We start from the raw sequence: 23,775 nt of genomic DNA, 5'->3' as shown, positions 1-23,775 counted from the left end.
GGAATTGAACCCGGGTCTCTGGCGCTGTGAGGCAGCAGTGCTAACCACTGTGCCACCGTGCCGCCCAGGTAGGTGCAAGATTATGTATTTTCACAGAACAAAAGGCTATATGATATATTCTAAAGACTTTGAGAGGTAGGGACACCCAATTGCTCATGTGCAGACATCTTTGAAGGTGACAAGATAGATTGAGAAATTAATTAGTAAAGCGTATGGCACTTTGATCTTCATGAATAGAGGTAATGAATACAAAAGCAGGGAAACAGTGCTGAACCTTTTTTAAGCTGTGGTTAGGTCTTAACTGGTGTACTGCTTCCAGCTTTGATCACATTTTGAGGACATGAAAGCTGCTGAGATGTGCAGAGGAAATTAGGCAGAATGGCTTCAGAGTTAAGGAAATATACCTATAAGATTTTATTGGAGAAGCTGAGGTTATTTTCCTTAGTGCAAAGGAAGTTGAAAGAAGGAAACGGACACAGAGATTTCTCAACAAACCTTGTTATCCAGCGTTTCCAGTACCTCCAGATATGGTTCATTGATACATTTATCATAATCCAAACTCTGTCAAAAGGAAACAAACCATCAGATACACCAGAAAATGAAAAATACTCATTTAGAGATGCAGAACAAAGTGTGAATCTACATTGATTTTGTTGTCATTTCACTTAAATCATAGAATTTGCAGTGAGGATTTCACCTTGAGTACAGCCTACGAACAAAGTGCCAGGTTCAGTACTGATTAAAGTCAGAGTCAAAACAGTGGCATACAACATAATGATCAGCATTTTACATAATATAAAAACAGTAATTTATTTAGTCATGGATTAATCTTGGGATTCAGATCATTTATAAATCTGTTTTCAACTGAACTGTGAAACTGCTACATGTGCTCATTCCCAGGGTATTTGTTTTTCTGGATGCATACGATCCACTGAGCTTCAAGAACACTCCAAAAGGCAGTAAAGGTAAACCATATTGCAGTTGGTCTGGACTCACGTAAAGGCTAGACAGTAAAGAATAGACAGTTTCTCTCCCTTAAAGTAGTCAGTGAACCTGGGGTTTTATGACAATTGTTAATTTCATAATCATGATTACTGATGCTCAATTTCTACTCCAAATTAATTTCACCAAAGTTATATTCTCCAGGTGGTTTGTCATAACTACTTATGATATATATTACTTACCTGGATGAAAGATCCAAATGTCTGGTAGCTAAACTTACAGATGACAAGTAAGGAAAGTAAGTTGTGAAGAGAAGATAGACTAAGGGATATTTATAGGTTACGGAGATGGGAAAAATGTGATAGATGGAATATCATATTAGGAAAAATGTGAACTTGCCAATTTCAGGATAAAACAGAAAAGCTTAAAATTATACAAGTGGAGATTGATTACACAATTTGGTGGCACAGAGATCTGGTTTCACAAAAAGTGGCATTTATAGGCACAGCAAGCAATTAGGAAGATGAGTGAATGCTATGTTTACTGCAACACTGTTTTACTGCAGCTATGAAGGGCCTTCGTGTCAGCACATCTTGAGTTTTATATACAGCTTTGGTCTCCGCATTTGAAAAGGGATAAACTGCATTAGAAGCAGTTCAGAGCAGGTTTACTGAACTCATTCCTGGGAAGATGGGCTTATCTGATGAAGGAAGATTGAACAGGTTGGGCATGTACACATTAGAGTTCAGATGAGAGGTAATCCTGTTGAAGCTTAAGATCCTGCAGGAATTACAGAGGGGATGTTGGAAGATTGCTTCCTCCTCTTGGATGAGAACAAGGGGAGAAAGTGAGGACTGCAGATCAGTCAAAGAGCGAGGTGCTGGAATTCCTTATGAAGGGCTTATGCCCGAAACGTCAATTCTCCTGTTCCTTGGATCCTGCCTGACCGACTCTGCTTTTCCAGTACCACACCCTTCGACTGAGAACAAGGGAACACAGTTTAAGATAAAAAGATCTCCTTTAAAGACTGAGATGAGGTGAATTTTTTTCTCTCAAAGGGTCATTTGTCTTTGCAATACTCTACTTCCAGGTTATGTTGTTGCAGATTATAAAAGCATAATTTAACGATGATTCACTACTGCTGTTCTTCTGAAATCATGGTGTAACCTGATGCCTGTGTGAGTGTTAGACAGTTTACAGCTATGAGAAAGCTTGCCTTCAAAGTCTGCTGCAACACTAGTCTCGTACAACATACTTTTCAATACTAGGGCAATTAGGGGTTTGCAACAAATGTTGATTTCAGAGATATTCACATTCTATGATCAAAAGAAATGGAAATGCATAGATTTAAGGAGAAGCTCCTCCACATTCAGCTTGATATATTACGCATCAGCAGATTTAAGGTGGGGCAATTAATCAATTTGAGGCAACATGTCCCAAAACATATCCCCTGTGTCCGACATAGGACCAGTGCACGCTGGAAAGAACCACTGTTGAACAAAGATGGAGATGCTGCTAATTTGAATGTTATTAAACCAAAACATCACTTATGTGGACTAACAGTTTCTCAAAAATCTCTTCAACAGAGTTGTATTACAAGCCTGAAATGAAGAAGTCATCAGTTTGCTTGAGCTTCCAACTGGTGAAGGTGTATGCTGAAAAACTCAAAAATAAGCAAGAGAAGGAAGTGAATGACAATAAAGGGCGTCTAACCAGTCTAGTTTCCTCTCAACCAACATATTCAATGTTCAGGTGCTGCATATAGGAATGAATGAAAGTTTATTTTGCACACTTGCTTTGCCATTTACATACCTCATAATCTTTCCTTGGCAAAATTTCATCCTCTTCCTCATGTGTCTCCCCCAGAATAGTCTGTTATGAATAAAAGATTTTGCATTTATTCTGTTCAGTTTGACAATCAAGAAACAGTTTGCTATCTCTTCTCCATGAGTCTAACATAAAGCAATAACTCTAGTAATGGCAGTTGGAAAAATAAATGCTTTTACAGACATTGAACATCTAACATAATAGACTGCACTTCCCCTTCCCACCATTACAGCCCTTGCAACACAGCTTTCGTATGACGCTTGTGGGGAGGGTGTATCAACTGAAATTTTACTGCCAAACATTGACAGATTTCTGTTGAGTAAGGGTTTCAAAGGATATGGGGGAAAAATGGAGTTAAAATACAGATTAGCCATGACCCAGTTGAGCAAACTCGAGGAGCTGATCAATAATGACAAACACTTATGAGTGAATGGATTCGCACCTCCTCCAATGTATCTTTCCCTTGTTATCAGAATTATTACAACATTAGATTAGATTAGATTACTTAGTGTGGAAACAGACCCTTCGGCCCAACAAGTCCACACTGACCCCCGAAGCGCAACCCACCCATATCCCTACATTTACCCCTTCACCTAACACTACAGGCAATTTAGCTTGGCCAATTCACCTGACATGCACATTTTGTTTTGGACTGTGGGAGGAAACCGGAGCACCCGGAGGAAACCCATGCAGACACGGGGAGAATGTGCAAACTCCACAGTCAGTCGCCTGAGGCAGGAATTGAACCCGGGTCTCTGGCGCTGTGAGGCAGCAATGCTAACCACTGTGCCACCATGCCGCCCAATTGTTCTGGATGTAGGTTTGCTCGCTGAGCTAGAAGGTTCGTTTTCAGATGTTTTGTCACCATACTAGGTAACATCAGTGAGCCTCCAGATGAAGCACTGGTGGCATGGTCCGCTTTCTATTTATGTTTTGGTTTCCTTGGGTTGGTGATGTCATTTCCTGTGGTGCCATCATTTCCTCAGGGGGTGGTAAATGGGATCCAAGTCAATGTGTTTGTTGATAGAGTTCCGGTTGGAATGCCATGCATGTCTTTGTTTGGCTTGTCCTAGGATGGATGTATTGTGCCAGTCGAAGTGGTGTCCTTCCTCACCTGTATATAAGGATACTAGTAAGAGTGGGTCATGACGTTTTGTGGCTCGTTGATGTTCATGGACCCTGGTGTCTAGTTTTCTGCCTGTTTGTCCAATGTAGTGTTTGTTACAGTTCTTGCAAGGTATTTTGTAAATGACATTAGTTTTGCTTGTTGTCTGTATAGGATCTTTCAAGTATATTAGCTGTACTTTAGTGTATTGGTGGGTTTGTGGGTTACCATGATGCCAAGAGGTCTGAATAGTCTGGCAGTCGTTTCCGAGAGGTCTTTGACGTAGGGGTAGAGACACGCACGAGAATTCAGAGAAGCATGGCACTCTCTCAACAAACACATTGACTTGGATCCCATTTACCACCCCCTGAGAAAAATAGTAAATGGCATCACCAACCCAAGGAAACCTAAACACACAAATAGAAAGTGGGCCATTCCACCAGTGCTTCATCTGGAGGCTCACTGATGTTACCTAGTATGATGACGAAAGGTCAGGAAACGAACCTTCCAGCTCAGCCAGCAAACCTACATCCAGAACCTCAACAAATCTTCTCAAAACTCAATTACAACATCATATCTGTGGTCAAATTATAGTCAGCCAAGAAAAAATACAAAAATACAAAAATCAATCTGAGCACTAACTGAAATACTGCAATTTCACGATCAATCAGCTGCAGGCTGTACAGCACTGTCTAACCAAGGATTGAAACCTTCTAAACCCTTGTTTCCCACCCAACATTTAGAACTATTAAAATACTGATTTGTTACCCTTCTGCAACAAACCCATTCCATCTCTGAGCCCAAGAATTTTCTGTTATTGAGCTCACAATGGACTGCATTTCCCATTACCCTCTTCACTCAGGTCCATGAAGAGCTACTGAACGTGACATCATTGCCTTTTGTACCTAATCATCCGATTCCTTTAGTGTCCAAAATTCATCAATTTCAGTCTTCAATATAAATATTGACTGAGCAAACAGTTTTCAGTTGAGGATTCCAACATGCAGAATCCTGAATGAAGAATTACTCAGCTCAGTTCAAAATGGTTACTTTCTTGCCCAGAGATGATGACCATCAGCTCTAGATTCACCAAAGGAAACATCTTCACAGTATCGAGCCTGTCAAATGCCCCAAAAGTATTGTCTTTCAATATAAACATCTTTCATTCTTCAAAAGACCAGAGAATATAGGCTATTCAATCTCTTCTTATAGGACTTCCTTTTCCCACAAACCAATATGGCAAACCTTAATTGCACAACCTATTTGACAGGTATATCTTGCCTTAATAAATGCAGTCAAAAGTATATGTACTATCCCAGTCTTAAAATGCCACATAATTCCAGAAAGACTTCCTCATAATTCTCCACCAACCTTATTTTTAAAAAATTGCTTCCTCATAGATTAACTGAATGCAAGATTCCTTAAACATTTCTGAATATCAATGCTGATTAGTCTTTGGCTTTTAAAAAAATATTGTGCTTTTAAATTCTTCCTACCAAAGTAAATAACCTCATGTCATTCCCCACCTTCTCGCATGACCACTTAACAGTCTGTATTCCTTTAAAGTATAGCTGGTCATTGAACTTGAGAGGAAGAAATCAACCAAGGTTTACCCCGATTGAAAAATACGTGTGTCTAAATACAGAGAACTGAAGACAATGCCCCAGTGATGCTCCCCACGAATAGACAAAAATCAAACAATGGTCTATGTTGAGTGAAGAAGAAACAGGTGCTATGGAAATGAATATATTGTGTAAAGAACGAGGGGAGTGGGGAAAGCAGTGGGCCAAGATTAGGAGACTGTTCTGGGGCGGAGAGGAAGAGGGGGTAGTAGTGAGGGAGTGGGCAGTGTCCCAGGAGTGAGGCGACGAGGTGATGATCCTGGAGCAGGGAAGAGGGGCGGAACCGAGCTCACGGAGACCCGGTGGTGAACTCAGGAAAGCTTGCAGCTAGCACCCCTTCCCCGCTCACCAGCTCCTCCGGGCTGCGGCCCTCTCTTTCCCCGCAGCAGCAACACCGCAACCGTCGGCCGCTCGCCATCGCTACCCCCACGTGACCTGCGACCACCACCCCCGCCCGTTTACGTGCGCCGGGCCTGCCAGTCACTGGGGGGGGCGGGGCCTAACGATACAGGCAAGGTCCCGACTCTCGCGCGCCGGGAATGAAAGAGGGCAGTGCTTGCTGACACCCGCAACTATGAACAACCACGCATGTGCGCTGATTCCAATGTACGCATGCGCTTCCATTCCAGACACATCATAAAAGATTTACGTGTGACGTCATATATAAATATCGCACTGCGCATGCGTGTTGAAGTGTGCACACTTTTGAAATTGGGTTGAGTGGTGGTTGACCATCCTTTGACTTGATGGTCTTAACCTTAACCTTCACCTTCACTTTTTTAAAGGCTGATCGTACGGCTCAGTTATTACATTCAGTGCAGAACAAGTCCATGCTATCTTACATATCCAATTCTGAACTGACGGCTCGTGCAGGCATCACAAACAGTAAATCTTGAGGCATATAAGGAAGATAATAGCAGACATCGGGAAGCAGACGTGTGAGAGATGATGTTTAATCCAGACCAGTGTAAAGTATTCTATTTTGCGGGGAGGAATGAAGAAGGGCTGTATACATTTAAACTATACAGTTTCAGAGTGTAAGAAATAGTGATAACTCGAGATGGATGTTCATACGTCTTTGAAGGTGAAAGGACAAATAGAAAAAGTTATTTAAAAATGTATATGGCTGTATAAAATAAAGGCAAACAATACAAGAACAAAGACATTTTGCTCAAACTTTATAATTAATGTTTAGGTCTCAGCTGGAGCATTTGTGATCATTTATAAGGAGACTAACCATTTATTGCAGGAGGTTATCAATGTACGTTAGCTGGACACAGCAATAACAGGTAGAATTCAACCTTGAAAAGTGAGGAAATGCACTTGACGAGGGATATCAAGGGAAGGTATTATACTATGAATGGCAGGATCCTGGCATGACAGGAATATTTGTGTGTATATCCACAAATCCCTGTAAGTAGTGGAAGAAGGTAGACAACACAGGTAAGAAGGCATATGGGTAACTTTTATTCACTGAGGGATAGAATACAAAAACGAAGTTATGCTAGAACTGTATTAAATGCTGGTAGGCCACAACTGGAGTACTACATGCAGTTCTGATCACCGCATTATTAAGGAGGTCATGATTACACTAGAGAAAGCATAGAGGAGCTTTACAAGGATGCTGCCTGCTGTAGAGCTATGAGGAAAGATTGGATAAACTGAGGCAGTTCTTGGATCACCAAAGATTTACAAGGTACTTGATGGAGGTGTATGAGACTTACGGGCTTACATAAGATAGATAGAAAGGCACATTTTCCATTAGGAGACAGGTCAGTAACCAGGGAGCACAGATTTAGGGTAAAAGAAAGGAGCTAAAAGAGGAGAGTTGAGAATTTTTTCCACCCAGAGGGTGGTGGGAGTCTTGAAGAGTGCACTGCCTGAAAGTGTGGTTCAGTCAAAAACTCTCAAAATTGCTGGGGTTTTTTCGGCATTCAGAAATAGATAGTGACATCTTGAAAAATGCCCATAATACAGAGGAAGAAGTCCTGGATGTCTTGAAACTCATAGAAGTAGATAAATCCCCAGGTCCTGATCAGGTGTGCCTTAGAACTCTGTGGGAAGCTAAGGAAGTGATTGCTGGGCCCCTTGCTGAGGTATTTGTATCATCAATAGTCACAGGTGAGGTGCCAGAAGACTGGAGGTTGGCTAACGTGGTATCATCATTTAAGAAAGGTGGTAAGGACAAGCCAGGGTGACCGGTGAGCCTGACGTTGGTGGTGGGCAAGTTGTTGGAGAGAATCCTGAGGGACAGGATTTACACACTTGGAAAGGCAAGGACTGATTAGGGAGAGTCAACATGGCTTTGTGCGTAGGAAATCATGTCTCACAAACTTGATTGAGTTTTTGAAAAAGTAACAAAGAGGATTGATGAGGGCAGAGCGGTAGATGTGATCTATATGGACTTCAGTAAGGCGTTCAACAAGGTTCCCCATAGGGAATCTCATGAAATACAGTGAGAACTAGCCATTTGGATACAGAACTGGCTCAAAGGTAGAAGACAGAGGTTGGAGGTGGAGGGTTGTTTTTCAGACTGGAGGCCTGTGACCAGTGGAGAGCCACAAAGATCAGTGCTGGGTCCACTACGTTTTGTCATTTATATAAATGATTTGGATATGAACATAGAAGGTATAGTTAGTAAGTTTGCAGATGACACCAAAATTGGAGGTGTAGTGGAAAGCGAAGAAGGTTATCTCAGATTACAATGGGATTTTGATCAGATGGGCCAATGGGCTGAGGAGTGGCAGATGGAGTTTAATTAAGATAAATGCAAGGTGCTGCATTTTGGGAAAGCAAGTCTTTGCAGGACTTATACACTTCATGGTAAGGTCCTAGGGAGTGTTGCTGAGCAAAGAAATCTTGGAGTGCAGGTTTATAGCTCCTTGAAAGTGGAGTCGCAGGTAGATAGGTAGTGAAGAGGCATTTGGTATGCTGTCCTTTATTGGTCAGAGTATTGAGTACAGGAGTTGGGAGATCATGTTGCAGCTGTACAGGACATTGGTTAGGCCATTGTTGTAATGTTGTGTGCAATTCTGGTCTCCTTCCTAACAGGGTTCAGAAAGGATTTACAAGAATGTTGCCAGAGTTGGAGGATTTGAGCTATTGGGAGAGTCTGAATAGGCTGGGGCTGTTTTCCCTGGAGTCGAAGACTGAGGGTGACTGCATAGAGGTTTATAAAATCATCAGGGGCATGCATAGGATAAGTCTTGTGGGGGAGTCCAGAATAGAGGGCGTAGGTTTAGGGTGAGAGGGGAAAGAGATCGACGGGGCAATTTTATCATGCAGAGGGTGGTGCGTGTATGGTATGAGCTGCCAGAGGAAGTGGTGGAGGCTGGTACAATTGCAACATTTAAAAGGCATCTGGATAGGTATATGAATAGAAAGGGTTTGGAGGGATATGGCCAAGTGCTGGCAAATGGGACTAGATTAGGTTGGGATATCTGGTCGGCATGGACAGGTTGGAGCAAAGGTCTGTTTCTGTGCTGTACATCTCTATGACTCCATGACACTACCTCCAAGGCAATGGGGCCAAAAGCTGGAAAATTGGATTTTATTGTCAGATTTCCATTGACCAGCATAGACATGGTGGGCTGAATGGCTTCCTTCCATACTGTCAATATCTCAGCCTGAGAATTCTAGGCACTATACCTCAAATGTATTGGAGTGGGGGAAAGGAAATGTTATTACAACGGTACCAGGAATACAAAACCCCTTAGTACCAGAGAAAGACGAGAGACACTAGGTAGTTTTGCTTATTAAAAGTGAGAAGAATTCAAAGTCGTGAACTGTTTTAATGGAGTAAATGAGGAGAAACTATTTAGTGCGCCAAAGAATACAGATTTCAAGTCATTCACAAGAGTCCATGAGGAAAGATCTACTGCTTGAGAGAGTGGCAGAAGATGACTCGATTACAACTTCCAGAAGGAATGGGATAATCATGTGAAAGGGGGAAATATTCTGTACTTTGATGTGCAAGGGTCTGACTTACTGGGTAGATCTTTCACAGCTGACACAGAAAGGCTAGGCCCCAAGGCCCATTGTACGCTTTTAAGTCACTTTTCACATGATCTGTTTTGGTCGATCTGAATGTGACTGTGCAGAGGGTTGCTTTCCTGTAAGAGTGTTTCTCTTTCATTCCCGGTATAGAATTGAGACTCTAGAGTTCTGCTTTTGGTGTTGCATCCCTGATAGGCGGATCAAGGTCTCGACCATCTGTTCCTGGGGCTAAAAATAGTGCTGGGATTGGATCCTTTAAATCGGCTTCTCCTTATTCTACAGTGCGAGTCTGCCGCGAAGTGGGTCTATCATCCACAAAAAGTTTCATATGAAGTCACAGTCGAACTGCCTTTGGGCGTTGTTGACTTGGGGAAGAGCTATCCAGTAGTGTCGTTGAACTTGTTTGCAGTATTTCGAGGTTTAAGTGTGTCGTTTTACTGTTAACTCTGCACCTTCTCTGATCGGCTGGTAAATGTTATATTAATGATATTGTCTGAACGCGGCAATGACGAACAAGACCCGAAACTGCAACCTCAGACTCCACAAATTTGCTTTCCACAAACTATGTCCATTTGTCTAAACACTTTGAGAAGTTTGGAGTTGGATTTAAACTCACATGATGATCTAGTCTGTTAAGTAAATGTTGACTTTACAATTTCACGGCTAGCGGAAATGTCAGTTTGTCCTCGTTAACTCGTCAAGCCCATTATTCACTGATGCACCCAGGATTTTCGCTTCTCTGGTAACATTTCTGAGTTATTTTCGCCATTTTTTTTAGACTGACGCTGCTATTTTGCTACTTTGTGTGAGTATCGTTGTCTGTTGTACCGTTCCAGTCATTTTCAGATAACGTTTGAATTGTAAGTTTATCTTTCCCCAACAGTGTCTGGAATGAAGAACGCGGTGTGCAAAGGAACGTTCACTCTAAGCTGCTATTTCCTGTCCTGATGCGTACTTTAAACGTTGGTCTAAATGTATCAATGCTGAGAGAAACATTATTGCAAAACTGACATTCACATCCTCCCTTAATCAAAACAGCCTCTCTATCATTTAAGCTCAGTTTGTAACACTTCAATGAAGCCTTAAACCGAAACCACCTCCAGTGGTTAAACTGGACTTTAAAGATCTGAAGCAGTGGACTCCAGTTTCTTCGACAATCCCTCTTTAAAAAATTGTGCTATTTGATTTTTTCTGGTAGGTGCTGCTTAGCAATATTTGTCACCGTTTCAGCACATTAGCTTGTAGTATGTAGGAGTCACAAGTAGGTGGGTTGATTTGTTATTTTCCCTAAGCATATTACAATAACAACTAGTATTTCTGTAGTACCTAAAACAATGGTATTGAAGTAACAAGTCCAAAAAGGGAAACGAAAACAGAAATTGTAGAACAACTCAGCGGGCCTGGCAGCGTCTGTGGAAGGTCAGCAAAGTTAACGCTGTCGGCCCAGTGACCCCTCTTGACTTATAGTCTGGCCATCAATGATGTAATGGGACAAAAAGAACAGGAGCGGCCAATCTTAGAGGAGCAAGCTCGTACAGGAATGGGAATAAATAAGACACAGAAGATGAAGTGGCAGATTATTTATATTGAGGAAGAGATTTACAAAGCTAAACTGAGTAGGAAAAAACTGAGGGGATTTTGATGGAAAGTTGAGATTACTAAGTCTTCCTGATGGAGGGCTTATGTCTAAAACGTCGATTCTGCTGCTCCTCCGATGCTGCCTGACTTGGTGTGCTTTTCCAGCACCACACTCTCGACTCCTCCTTGCGATTACTAAAGCCTAAATACTGTCTCAATGGTGAAGTATTTCTTTAATAATGTGGCAACTTTTCACTGTTTATCGAATTATTTCAAAATACAAATTGCAAAATTTATTGAATTTAGTTTTTCAGCTTGTCCTCATAGCAATCCTGCTATGTCTGGCTTGCTTGTTCAAGATACCTCAATATTTGATTTGATTGATTGGATTTATTAATGCCATATGTATCTAGGTACAGTGAAAAGTTTTGTTTTATATGCAGAACTGGCAGATCATACCATACAAAGAACATAGGGTGATAGAACAAAGCGAGGAATACAATGTTACAGCTGCAAAGAAGGTGCTCAAAAAAACAAGGTCAATATTAGATTTGAAATTTGAGAGTTGCTTCCCCAATCTGTAATTCAGGATCCAAAAAACTCAGTTGGTTGTTCTTTGCCTTTCAACTGGATTAGTTATGAAGTACTGTTGGCATTCTGATGACCCAGTCAGACAAATGTGCAAGTAGACATTCTACTTATTAAAGAGAACTGAATGGTGACCTGAATGTTCAGCAGTGGGACAAGTCCAACTCTCAACAGAAAGAGGATTTAATGAGTACCTACTAGGAAGATGACCTTGACTATATATCTTGAAAGCGGGCTGTTGAAAATAATTTGTCTTCTCAACTAGTCTTCAATAACGAAAACTATTTCCTGCAGACATTAGGAGCTTCTCCTGTTAAATCCTGTCTCACTAAATCTTAGTTCCTGTCCAATTTGAATGTTATGGAGATAATAGGTTCTGATTCACCCATCTCCTGAATGAGTTCATTACTGACCCACCAGAACAAAGACTGTAGAGAGAAAAGAAGGAAATAACTACTGAACCTTGGTCATTTGCAAATACAGTGGTCACAATATCATGAAACTTGCTCTGGGCTTGGGTGTTTCAAACATAGTGTATTTCATGTGGAATCTGTAGCTCCAATTTATTTAAAGGTTGAAACTTTTTTCTTGCAGGTAACTAGTAATGGTGAATACAGAGCAAAGCGACAAAGGGCAGGTGTTCAAATCAGACAGTAGTTCTAGTGATGGCTTCCAAGAGAGTTCACGCAGTTCAACACCTGGCCCTGATTCTGACCGACTCCATGAAAAGATGCGTCGACGTATTGAATCAGGGGACAAGTGGTTCTCCTTGGAGTTCTTCCCTCCTCGAACTTCAAGTGGTGCTGTTAATCTGATCTCCAGGTCAGCCTTGGGACACAGAGCAACAATCAATGGCTGGGTATACAGAAGCTGTGTGCAAGGTTGGACTTGCTGGGTTCTGTGAACTGGGTAAATAGGGTTGCTATGAGGAATTAACCAGCATCTTAAAGTGGGGGAGGAAGTGAAAAGAAAATTTACAAAGTAGACATTCCCCCAAACTGGATGTTGCATTGTTCTGTCATTGGGTGTTGGTTAATCTGTATAATCCTAGCCTTATTTGGAAGTAAGTGGAACCCGGCCCTGTTATTCATATCTTCCTGTTTTTGTTTGCTGGGAACAGGAATGAGTTTTACAAAACATCATTCACAGGATATGGGTTTCACTGGCTGGTCCAGCATTTATTGCCTATCCCTAGCTACCCTTGAGAAGGTGGGAGTAAGCTACCTTATTGTAATCCATTGTTGGTAGGCTCACAATCACATTAGGGAGGGAGTTCCAGGGTTTTCCACTGGTTCAGTAGCCCAGCAACACTGAAGGTGATATATTTCTAAGTGTGGATCCAAGTGGCTTGGAGTGCAACTTGAAGGTGGTGGTGTTTCAATTTACAGAGGAACCTCGATTATCCAAATTTCGGATTATCTGGACAAGATCACAAGGTCCCAATGCTTGGCTAAACCATGTTATCCAGCGTTCGATTATCTGAATGTTCGATTAACCGAACAAAATAGTCCCTGCCCATGTCGTTCGGATAATCGAGGTTCCTCTATATCTGCTGTGCTGGTCCTTCCAGATGGAAGTATTCATGGATTTGAATTTGCATATCTTACTGATTTGTATGGACATACTGTCAAAAGCATCACTCATGAAATGATGAACTGTTAATTCTGAAAGCAGTGCTGTGTTCTGAGTGGGTTCAGGATAATCCTGGAGCAGGTTTAATGTGGTGTGGCCTATGATGGTGCTGAAGTGGCTGCCTTATTGGAGCAGTCAGAACTAGTCAATTGTACCACTAATTGGTGACCAGTGCTCTTCCCAATGCAAATATCCAGACTGACAATCAGTCTGCGTTATACTGGCTGGAGTGAAATAACCAAAGCTGAGCCATAAGTTCCTCAGCCATAGAGATAAATAATACAAGGGAAAACAAACTGTAAGGTTGGAGATATACACTGGAATGTTTCAGAGAGAACACTAATGCCCTCAAATAAGTATGGACAGAATCAACTTATATGTCGGGTTGAGGCTCATTGGTGTCAACTTCTGTTTCTTCCCCCAATGCACAAAACGCAAGATGACCACCTGGTTCCATCAGGATGTCCAAACCTGTCATGTGCTGTGTGGTTGTGACTAGGTTAACACCTTGAAAACATGTTTTAGGTTTCCTTTTCTCCTATCAAATGTTCCTCTGCTGAAAGTCACAACCCAGGCTGAACCGAGTTCCAATGTGGCTTTTCTTGAGTGATGGCTCTTGTTCCATTATGTGTTGTTCTTTCTTGTATCAAATTACAAATTTCACACATGTATTAATGGGGGCATTACAGATTAAACTGGAGCTCACCTTTAGTTGTTGGAGTAGAGTCGATTTTCTCTTGTTTCCTCCCTAACCTGGCTACTGAAGCCAACTGCAATATTCTGCCCTAGCTCTGATACAAATGGGTTACAACAATGAAGCGTAATTTGTATGGCTCCCTGTTTAAGCCTACTGAATCAGTGGAGAATCCAAACTTGGGAATTGATCGTTTATACTTTGAGATGACTTGTTACAATTTGCTGACCATGACCTTTGTCTTGATTTAGGTTTGACCATATGGCTGTTGGTGGACCACTCTTCATTGATATAACTTGGCATCCTGCTGGGGACCCAGGCTCTGACAAGGAGACTTCCTCTATGATGATAGCTAGTACAGCAGTAAATTACTGTGGACTGGAGACATTGTTGCATATAACCTGTTGTAATCAAACCAAGGATGAGCTCTCACGGCACCTACACAAGGCTCGTAATTTGGGTCTGAAGAATATACTCGCGCTCCGTGGTGGTGAGATATTGATCAGTGTCCTGCTCTACGTCTCTTCACTTTAACTTTTCTCATCCTACATTAGGGATGTTTTTGGTTTGGTGTCCTGAACTCGAGTGAATTCACATCTCCCTATCATCTACCTTATTTCTAACATTTACAGTGGAGACACATGGAAGAGAAGAAAAGGCTATCCTCTTGATGTATTGTAAGATCACCCAATTATATTGTTTTTATTATCAACATGTCTGGACCTATGAAGAACTCAAAGTTTAAACCTGGAGCTGTTTTTGTATTGAGGCGCCTTGGGTTCGATAGTGATATGCTCCCAAAGGTAGCATGCCACCAGCTGTCCCAATTTGCTCAACACCCTTGTAAATGTGGAAAACTTACTCTGTTTAACACTGAGCTCAAAGGTTTCCCATCAAAACCAGCATTCAGTTCAGGCCAGCTAGAAAATTATTCAATTAATTTCTATATCTACGATTGCTGATAGTGTTCTAGCACCAAGTGTTCTGATTCAGGTTACATTCACCAATGAGACAATAATACCAAGATTGATATTTTTCAAAGCTCCATAACTATGCATTCAAACACGGCAAATCAAAGAGTAAGAAACAGTAATACATTTATGAGGGCTTGAGCAATTCATGCCACTCATCTGTCAGATTTCCAAGAGGCTGTCCTGTTATGTCTAAATAGATGTCTAAAATAACATGAGACAGGCAAAGATACATAGCTTCCCCCAATCCACCAATGACCTGAAGTACTATTGACTTGCTGTATATAATATTACAGTAAAAGACAGTTGGGTGCAAAGGTAAGGAAGGATCTATAAACCACTCTTAACCTGTTGATTGACAATGAGCAACATTCAAATTATCCAGTCAATTCTACATTTCCCCACCTGACAAAATAGAGTGAGGGAGACAGGAGTCAGATGATGAAAAGTGGTTGTCGTTCCACGGTTTGATGGATTGTACAGACCTTAAACATAATTTTTTTTCTGTCTGCAGATCCCATGGGTGATGAGTGGAAGGTTGAAGAAAAAGGATTCAATTATGCTAGTGATTTGGTCAAGCATATACGCTCTGAGTTCCAAGATTACTTTGATATCTGTGTTGCTGGTGAGCTCAGTTTTGCGCAATAAGTTTCTTAGTGTTCTGTTCTCATTACCTTAAATCAAGTTAACTTAAATGTTATTTCCTTGCAGGTTACCCAACAGGGCACCCAGAATGCGACAGTTACAAGGAGGACCTCAGACACCTGAAGGCAAAGGTAGATGCTGGTGCAGACTTTGTCATCTCGCAACTCTTCTTCAAACCTGAAACCTTCATTACATTTTTCAAGGACTGTCGTGCAATTGGAATTACTTGTCCTATTCTGCCAGGAATCTTCCCCATTCAGGTATGTACAAACAGAAGGCTTGGGGGCATCTGGGATTCCAGTTAAGAATTTGACATACCTTGTTGCGTAGCCTTACATTGAAGCAATAATTTCACATAGTTACCTGCAGAAGTGCAACATTTTCGTTCTCATTCTGTAAATTGGTACAATTCAGATTATTAATTTCATACACACCTTCCTTCTATCCTGTGGCAGGGGTATCACTCATTACGACAGCTGGTCAAGCTCTCCAAGCTACAGGTACCTCAGGAAATCAAAGATGTAATTGAACCAATCAAAGATAATGACGCTGCCATTAGGAATTATGGTATTGACTTGGCCACTGACATGTGCAAGGTTCTGTTGGAATCAGGATTGGTGCCAGGGCTTCATTTCTACACCTTGAACCGAGAGGTGGCAACTGTGGAGATTCTGAAACGACTGAGGTTATGGACTGAGGACCCTAGGTAGGTTTGAATAGATAAGGTAAATAACATGATCATTTCAGTTCACTTAACCAGCATTAGAAAAAAAAGTAATGATGCGAGCTAAATTCTGGATGTACCTGCCCTTTGTTTATTCATTAATTTGCATTCTAGTACATGATAGGTCTTCATTTTCAGAAAGGGAGAGGACACAGCTTAGATACTGTTATTGTAATCTTGAGTCCACTATCAGTTGCTTGAATGTATCACAGATTTGTCCTTTTTGTTTTGAGGTCATTGTCATGGGAGTAGGTGTGTTTAACCCCTTAAATTTCTCTTTCCCTATCCTCATTCAGGCGAGCCTTGCCATGGACCACCAGTGCCAATCCAAAGCGAAAGGTTGAGGATGTTCGTCCAATATTCTGGGCTTCAAGGCAGAAGAGTTATATCTACAGAACGCAGGATTGGGATGAATTTCCCAATGGAAGATGGTACGGTCATTTAAATCATGATTGTGTTGAGACTGTGAATAATTGTATGAAGGTGCAGTATTTCAACAGTTAATTACATGACAAAGATTACTATTGTAAATATTTGGCAATATATTAGTGCTGGTAGTTGAGCTTTGTTAGTGTATGGTGTGTGATATCCACCTCAATTGTGGAAAAACATCTAGAAATATAATTCTCAATTCAGCCCTTCCAAACTTAGAGTCCTAGAGATATACAGCATGGAAACAGACTCTTCAGTCCAACCTGTCCATGCCGACCAGATATCCCAACCCAATCTAGTCCCACCTGCCAGTACCCGGCCCATATCCCTCCAAACCCTTCCTATTCAAATACCCATCCAAATGCCTCTTAAATGTTGCAATTGTACCAGCCTTGGGTACGTCTGGAGTGAGGGTTTGAGCCATGTAACATCAGGTTGAAATACTGGTGGTTACAGGTCTCTTCAATTTAATTTTGATGGGATTAATCTGGAATATTCCAATCCTAAATGAGCTAAACTGTGGTTTATTTTTTCTCATGCACTGGGTCTATTCAGTAAAATATTACCAATAACAACATGAAAGTTTATTTAATTTTCTGCTCCCCTAAAGATGGCAACCAATTTACAGAAGGTAACTATAGATAACATTAATTGAACAATTATGGCAATGCTACTGAGGAGAGGTCAGTGTCTGCATTGTGAGATTTTATATTTGTTGTTTCAGGGGGAACTCATCATCTCCTGCATTTGGTGAGCTGAACGATTATTATCTCTTCTATCTGAAGAATAATTATTCCAAAGACCAGCTGCTGAAGATGTGGGGGGAGGAGCTAGTAGATGAGAAAAGTATCTTTGATGTTTTCACAGCATATATCTCTGGTGAATCCAACAGCCATGGCGAAAAGGTAATGGGCTGCTGTGATCTAATCAAACTATGTTAAGAAATTGCTGTTATTTATTGTAACTAATTTAGAAGCATTGAGTTTTAAATTCAGTAGTAGTTTATGGAAGTTTAATATGAAGTTAATGCCATTTCATACTAAGTTCTTACTCTCCCAACTGTTTATACAAGCTGCTACCAGGTGAAATTACAGGGTAATGGAGTCTTGAGGCTTCAAATTTTCAACTTCTTTTTTTAATAAGTGGCTTTGCTGATTATTATCAGGGTGTTTCAATTTTCATGCACACTTGCTGTTTATATGTTATGTTACGTTATATATTGAGTTGCCAAAGTCCAAAACTGTAAGCCTTGGGGTTTATACGCTACCTTCATCTCATTGAACTGGTCAGTATTTCAGACTACTGCACAATTTAACGAACACAACCTGGTGTGAACAGTTGTCTGCCACATCAACACACCACTGGGTTCCTTGGCCAATATTTCTGCCTCCAACCTGCTGCAAGGCTCAGCACAAGTTTGAAGAACAGCATCTCATTTAATGCTTAGCAACCCTGCAGCTTCCAGAACTCCATATCGAACTCAATAATTTTTGGGGCTGGACATCACCTTCTATGTCCTTTGCCTACCCCCACACCCTAGGCCTCATGATCACATGGGCTACTTTCAGCACAGCTGACCTATTTTCATATACTTATGGTACCCATTAACAGCACGTGTTTCTCCCTGCCATACCATTATCCAGCCCTTTGTCCACCCAATTGTCTTTCTTACCTCTCATTCATTTATCCTCTGCCTTCAGTACATATACCACCTTTTCTTGCTACTGCTAGTTCTAATGAAAAACATTGACTTTGCTTTCTCTCTACAGATGCTGCCAGACCTGCTGAGTTTCTCCAGCAATTTCTGTTTTTGTTTCTGGATTGATTTTTGTTTTCCAAAGAGTAATCCATCAGTACACTGCAGTGATAATAATCCTAATGGGTTGTGATAATATGTTAGATTGTCTGGACTTGAAGAACCTGAGGATCAAATTTCTGGAATTATTAAATTGAATCTTCTTTCAAATGTCAGGATAAATGGTAGAGATAATGGGAAAAAAACTGTATTGAAGGGTTTCAGGATTAAGGGATGGTCATGAATCAAATGGACATATTGGCAATGGCTTATAAATTGGAAACAAACAAAACCTTCCCAACTAAAGTGAATCACTTTGGGTCTGGCAGCCTTCGGCTTACAGTGCAGAACTCAAATGTTTGAAATACCCAGATCCAGTTTTTTAATGGATAATTTACATTTTAATTGAGCAGAAACTGAACGAGATGAGCCATATGAATACTTAGCCTCTGGTTTACTCTTGTCGGCAAGAAATTCTGCAGTGAGTAACTCACCTCCTATCTCCCAAATACAACACATAAGTCAGGAGTGGGATGGAATACTCTGCACTTGCCTGAATGGGTGCAGCTCCAATAATTCTCAAGGAAGCTGAAACCGTCTGGGATAAAGCAGCCTATTTGATTGCGACACTGACCAACATCTTCAATAATCAGTTTCTTGACCACCAGCACACATGGCATCGTGTAGCATCGACAAGTTGCAGTGCTCCTTCACCAGCAATTTCCAAGACTGCGGCCTCTCCTGCCTAGAAGAACAAGAACAGAATACCAAAAACTGCGACTTCCCCTCCAAGTTGCGTACCAGCTTGAACTGGAACATTTGTTGTTCCTTCACTGCTGGTCAAGATCCTGGAAATCCCTTAGTAACAGCACCATTGCCTGTATCAGTTTTAAAAAAAAATGTTGTTCACCATCACTAGCTCCAGGCCAATTAGGGATGGTCAATAAATGCTGGCCCAGCCATCTATAAGAGAATTCCTTTTTAAAAAAAAAAGGAACTCCCAGTGACTTCAGATTTGTGTATTCTCAGGTGACCTGTTTGCCCTGGAATGATGAACCTTTGGCACTAGAAACATCTCTGATGAAAAAAGAACTGGAGAAAGTGAATCGATTGGGAATTCTCACAATAAACTCCCAGCCTAACATCAATGCTCGACCATCAACCGACCCCATTGTGGGTTGGGGACCAGAGGGAGGCTTTGTTTTTCAGAAGGTACGTGTAAAGAGAATATTAGGAGTGTAAAAGGATACTTCTGTTGGTTTAGAAATTGCTAGTTTGGAATTCCGGGCAAACGAAGAGAGGCCCTGAGAAGCACCTATGTATTTACTCTGTGGCTGAATCGTACTCTTCATTCTACAGGCTTACCTTGAGTTTTTTACCTCCTCTGAAAACGTACCTACTTTACTTAAAGTTCTCAAGAATTACAAAACACGAGTGAACTACCAGATTGTAAATGTGAAGGTAAGAACAAAGCAGTCATGGATGGAGCCACAGTAAAGAATATAACTTAAATGTTGTTACTTTAAGAAGAAAACTGAAGAGTTTCCCTTGATGCATCTATAGATTGTTCTTTAGCTTTTCATTCATTTGAAAGTTATTAGAGATTTACCGATAACTTCAATCAGGAAATTAAGCAGGAGTTTTCTAGCTCTGGGCCTAGGGAGAGGCTGGTCATACTCAATGAAATAGTTGAGCCTGTTGGCTAGAAGCCAACATAAACCCATCCTAACCTTGGGTCGAGATTTGAAAAGGTGCTACCTTTGTGACAGTACTTCCTATCCTCATTAGACTATCTACGAGCATCACAAACTTTGCTAACTAGTCCACTAGCACATTTCCTTGGTTACATGTGACTGCTCATTTGAACTGTGCTCCTCTGCAGTGGAGGCCAAAGTAACAGGGATACCATGAGGTATGCCCAGTGTAGAGCTCTAAATTTTGGGTATATCACAGGGTGCATCAGCACTGAAATGCTGTGACAGCACAATCTCTCCTCAATGCTCATAATCCTGCAGCTTCAGTAGACATGGGCTCAGATGGTAGAGGTATTCTGTGAGCCTTTGCTGCTCTCTGTTCTCACATGGCAAAATTTCAGGGAGTCCACAAAAATTTGAGTAGGATTGCAGTGCAGAATAACCAAATCAGCCCTTTAGACTGACATTTGGGTAATAACTGTAAATAATCAGTTGTAGATTCACTCAACCCAGCATAGGAGGCTAACCGCTTCCTCCACCACTGAAAGCCAGCAACCAGTTCCTCTTGGACATGAGACAAGGAGCACAAAGAAGCAGCTCTTTTTTGGGGTCTGCAGCATAACATTTACCAAGGGGACTAAACGAGCTACAGTCTACTTTTTGGAATGTAACTAATTTCAATTTCTCAAACGTTGTACTGACTTTGTATTCAACCGAAATGGGACAATTGCAAAATTGTAGCCATTTTCAGCATGTTCATAAGCTAATGTTGGAATGTTTCTCGTGTTGCAGGGTGAGAATATAAATAATGCCTTCGATCTGCAGCCAATTGCAGTTACATGGGGTATTTTCCCTGGACGTGAGATAATTCAACCAACAGTGGTTGATCCCGTCAGCTTCATGTACTGGAAGGTAATGGTTCAATTCTTGTCAGGAATTGATCTGTTAGGTTGCTTTGTGAAGTCATTGTGGATGTATTTTTAACTATTCTGTCTCTGTCTTTTCTCTGCAATGAATTTGAACACTGATCCTCAGAATGCCCACATGTAAGTGTGGCAGCTCCCAAAATATATCTTGGGATTTCTGCTAGTGGTTGATTTGATTACTTAAAGACATGGTACAGCACCTTTTCCACTCAATTAATCAACATTAGAATTGCTTACTCATATTAATCCCCTACCACACATAGGATAAAGGCACAAGTATACATTCTCTGTACAATCTGGGGCAAAAGTGTACGAGTAGGCCAGAGGGGGATGTCTATGTGGGGAAAGAGGGATGCAGTGTGTGTTTAAGTGTAGTGGAAAGTAGTCTGCAGACTTGGTAATGCTGTACTTTCTTCTCAGGATGAAGCCTTTGCCCTGTGGATTGAACGATGGGCCAAATTGTACCCAGCAGGATCTCCGTCACGACAGATAGTTCAGGACATCCATGACAACTATTACTTGGTCAATCTCGTGGATAATGACTTTCCATTTGAAAACTGTCTGTGGCAGGTTATTGATGATCTCTTCATGTTAAAAGCATCTGAAAACACTTGTGCATCAATGACTTGTGATGTCACTGTCAGACCATGAAATTACGTTGTACAGGACAACCAACTGACAACTAGACTTTGTATAGGGAGACTACCTCACAATCTCCCATGTACAAGCTAGAATCTTTGTTCTGCTGGAATGGACTTTTACTGTAGCATTTGACTCTATTTGCTGTAATTGTTCGTAACTTTGCACTGTGATGTTGCAATATTTTCACAGCTCTTTGATTGCAAGCACTAGGCTGAGTGAGGTCATGGTTAAGGTTTATGTGGAGATTCTGTTTCGCATTTCTCTGCATTCCTCTGGTTGAGGGCATAGTCTGAATCTGAAAAATATCAAATGCATGTTATTCATGTAGAGATGATAGTGAATCATACCAGGACCAGATAGAGAAAGGGGAGTCACATCTGAAACTCACTTTCTTTACTCAATGTCCAGAAGTGTGCTGTCCAACATACAGTGGACTAACCAGGTCAGGAATAGCGTGTATCGTCCCAGTATGCACCTGGCATCTACTCTACTAGGCGGTCACTGAGATACTAAGCTTCATAAGAAATTATTTCACTCCCAAGGCAAAAGGGATCAGGAATGAACAGCTGACATAAGCAGCTGGGGCATGTTTCCTGGATAATGGAATGATGTTTGCCAATCCTGGGCCACCTCCAGTCATCACATCAACTGAATCTGATTTGATGCTGATATCTCATCATCAAAGGCGGTGTCTGGGATGAGCAGCAAAGTGGCTTAAACTTTTATATAGTTTAAAATTTGCACAGTCTGCAGAACAACTGGCTATAGTTGTAATTCTGACTCCTGTTTTCAAACTCTTTGAAACGGGGTAGAACTAGTAAACTATATGTTTATCTTGTTTTGCAGGAATAATGTATTGATTTTGTATATATCTATTTGTTTAAATAGCACTCCAAACCCTGATTTAAGCTAAGTTTAGGAATCAGTCTTAGCAGAAGTTAACACTAAGATTGAGCTGCCAAATTCAGTATTGTTGCAAATAAACATATTGCTGGAAGCTAAGACTCAGTAAAGATCTATTGTGATAATTGACAAAAATATGACCATAAGATTATGCTGTGACAATGGAAATAGTGAGCAGCTCTGGGAATTGCAGGGCATGGCCTCTTGGAGTCCATGCTAGAGAAAGCCATACTACACCGGTTGGACATGAAAGCAGACTGTTTTCTGGCTGTGGAATGATCAAACCTTAAAAGCAGTTATAAAAGTGTTAACTTGTCTCAATGGTGGCACTCCTCTTTAAAGCATGAAGTTGCAGATTTCAGAAACACAAAGTTGTTATGGTGCAGCAGGTTATTTGGACAATCGTGTCTGCACCATCTTTCCAAATGAACATTTCAGTTGGTGCCATTCTCCTATAACCCTGCAGATTAGAAATGTTTTGACAACAGTCTCATTCCCCTTTGAAAGCTTTGTCCAGACTCATGGTTTATGAGTAGAATCATCTACCAGAATTCCCCTCAGCCTTCTATTCTCCAGTCTTTCATCCCTGGACTCATTCTCCAGAATCTTCTCTGCCATGTCTTCAAATACCCTTGTATCTGTCCTTGTGTACTCCTCAGTACTCCAGTTGAAGCCAAGGTCTGTCTAATGCAAGTTTAATGCAATCTCCTTGGTGTTGTACTCTAAACTCCAATTAATAAAGCTTAGGGTACTGTAATTAACCCAAAGGACTTTTATTGCTGCTGAGACAAAAAGGTCCCTAATTGACCTTCTTGCTAAAATCTCAATTACTGATATGGCAAGAAGGGGTATCTATCCTGGGCCAACTTGCCCAATTATTTGCTCTTCTCACCACCACCTTTGCCATCGCCAGGGAGGGACAAGTTGTATCCTAGGTCATTAATGGATGAGGAAATCTATTAGAAACCTTTCTGCAGCCTGAAAAACATCCATTAATCACTACTCTTTGTTACCTCTCTCAGCCAAGTTTGTTTCCTAGTTGTTACTGCCCCTTTTAAT

The 23,775-nt window shown here is 41.1% G+C and overlaps 2 protein-coding genes across 8 annotated transcripts in view; one reads left to right on the top strand and one right to left on the bottom strand.

Annotated features, from left to right (window-relative positions):
- clcn6 (chloride channel 6) overlaps positions 1-6,047 on the bottom strand; it is an 83,221-nt gene extending 77,174 nt beyond the window's left edge. The window contains exons 1-3 of one of the 2 annotated variants that reach the window (XM_043675878.1): positions 5,846-6,047; positions 2,755-2,814; positions 496-561 (exon numbers count right to left, since the gene is read on the bottom strand). In XM_043675878.1, coding sequence (XP_043531813.1) covers positions 496-561; positions 2,755-2,814; positions 5,846-5,914 — 195 coding nt within the window. In that variant the 5' untranslated portion in view covers positions 5,915-6,047. The remainder of the gene's footprint in view (positions 1-495; positions 562-2,754; positions 2,815-5,845) is intronic. The other variant, XM_043675877.1, reaches the window with a different exon arrangement.
- A 3,828-nt stretch (positions 6,048-9,875) lies between these two features.
- mthfr (methylenetetrahydrofolate reductase (NAD(P)H)) lies at positions 9,876-22,925 on the top strand. 6 transcript variants are annotated; one of them, XM_043675879.1, is made up of 12 exons: positions 9,876-9,960; positions 12,253-12,480; positions 14,236-14,474; positions 15,470-15,580; positions 15,667-15,860; positions 16,056-16,306; positions 16,621-16,755; positions 17,481-17,661; positions 19,581-19,763; positions 19,911-20,012; positions 21,038-21,157; positions 21,592-22,925. In XM_043675879.1, exons 2-12 carry the CDS (start codon positions 12,263-12,265, stop codon positions 21,820-21,822), a joined length of 1,965 nt encoding a protein of 654 aa, XP_043531814.1. In that variant the 5' UTR covers positions 9,876-9,960; positions 12,253-12,262; the 3' UTR covers positions 21,823-22,925. The 6 variants fall into 6 exon arrangements, with proteins under 6 accessions (XP_043531814.1, XP_043531815.1, XP_043531818.1 ...); XM_043675880.1 differs by having other exon boundaries at positions 9,954-10,234; XM_043675881.1 differs by lacking the exon at positions 9,876-9,960 and adding an exon at positions 10,205-10,297.
- Positions 22,926-23,775: the final 850 nt, after the last annotated feature.

Source organism: Chiloscyllium plagiosum, chromosome 34 (assembly GCF_004010195.1).
Source record: "Chiloscyllium plagiosum isolate BGI_BamShark_2017 chromosome 34, ASM401019v2, whole genome shotgun sequence".
Taxonomy (NCBI): domain Eukaryota; kingdom Metazoa; phylum Chordata; class Chondrichthyes; order Orectolobiformes; family Hemiscylliidae; genus Chiloscyllium; species Chiloscyllium plagiosum.
Note: the sequence above shows the minus strand (reverse complement) of the source record. Positions and strands in the feature narration are given on the sequence as shown.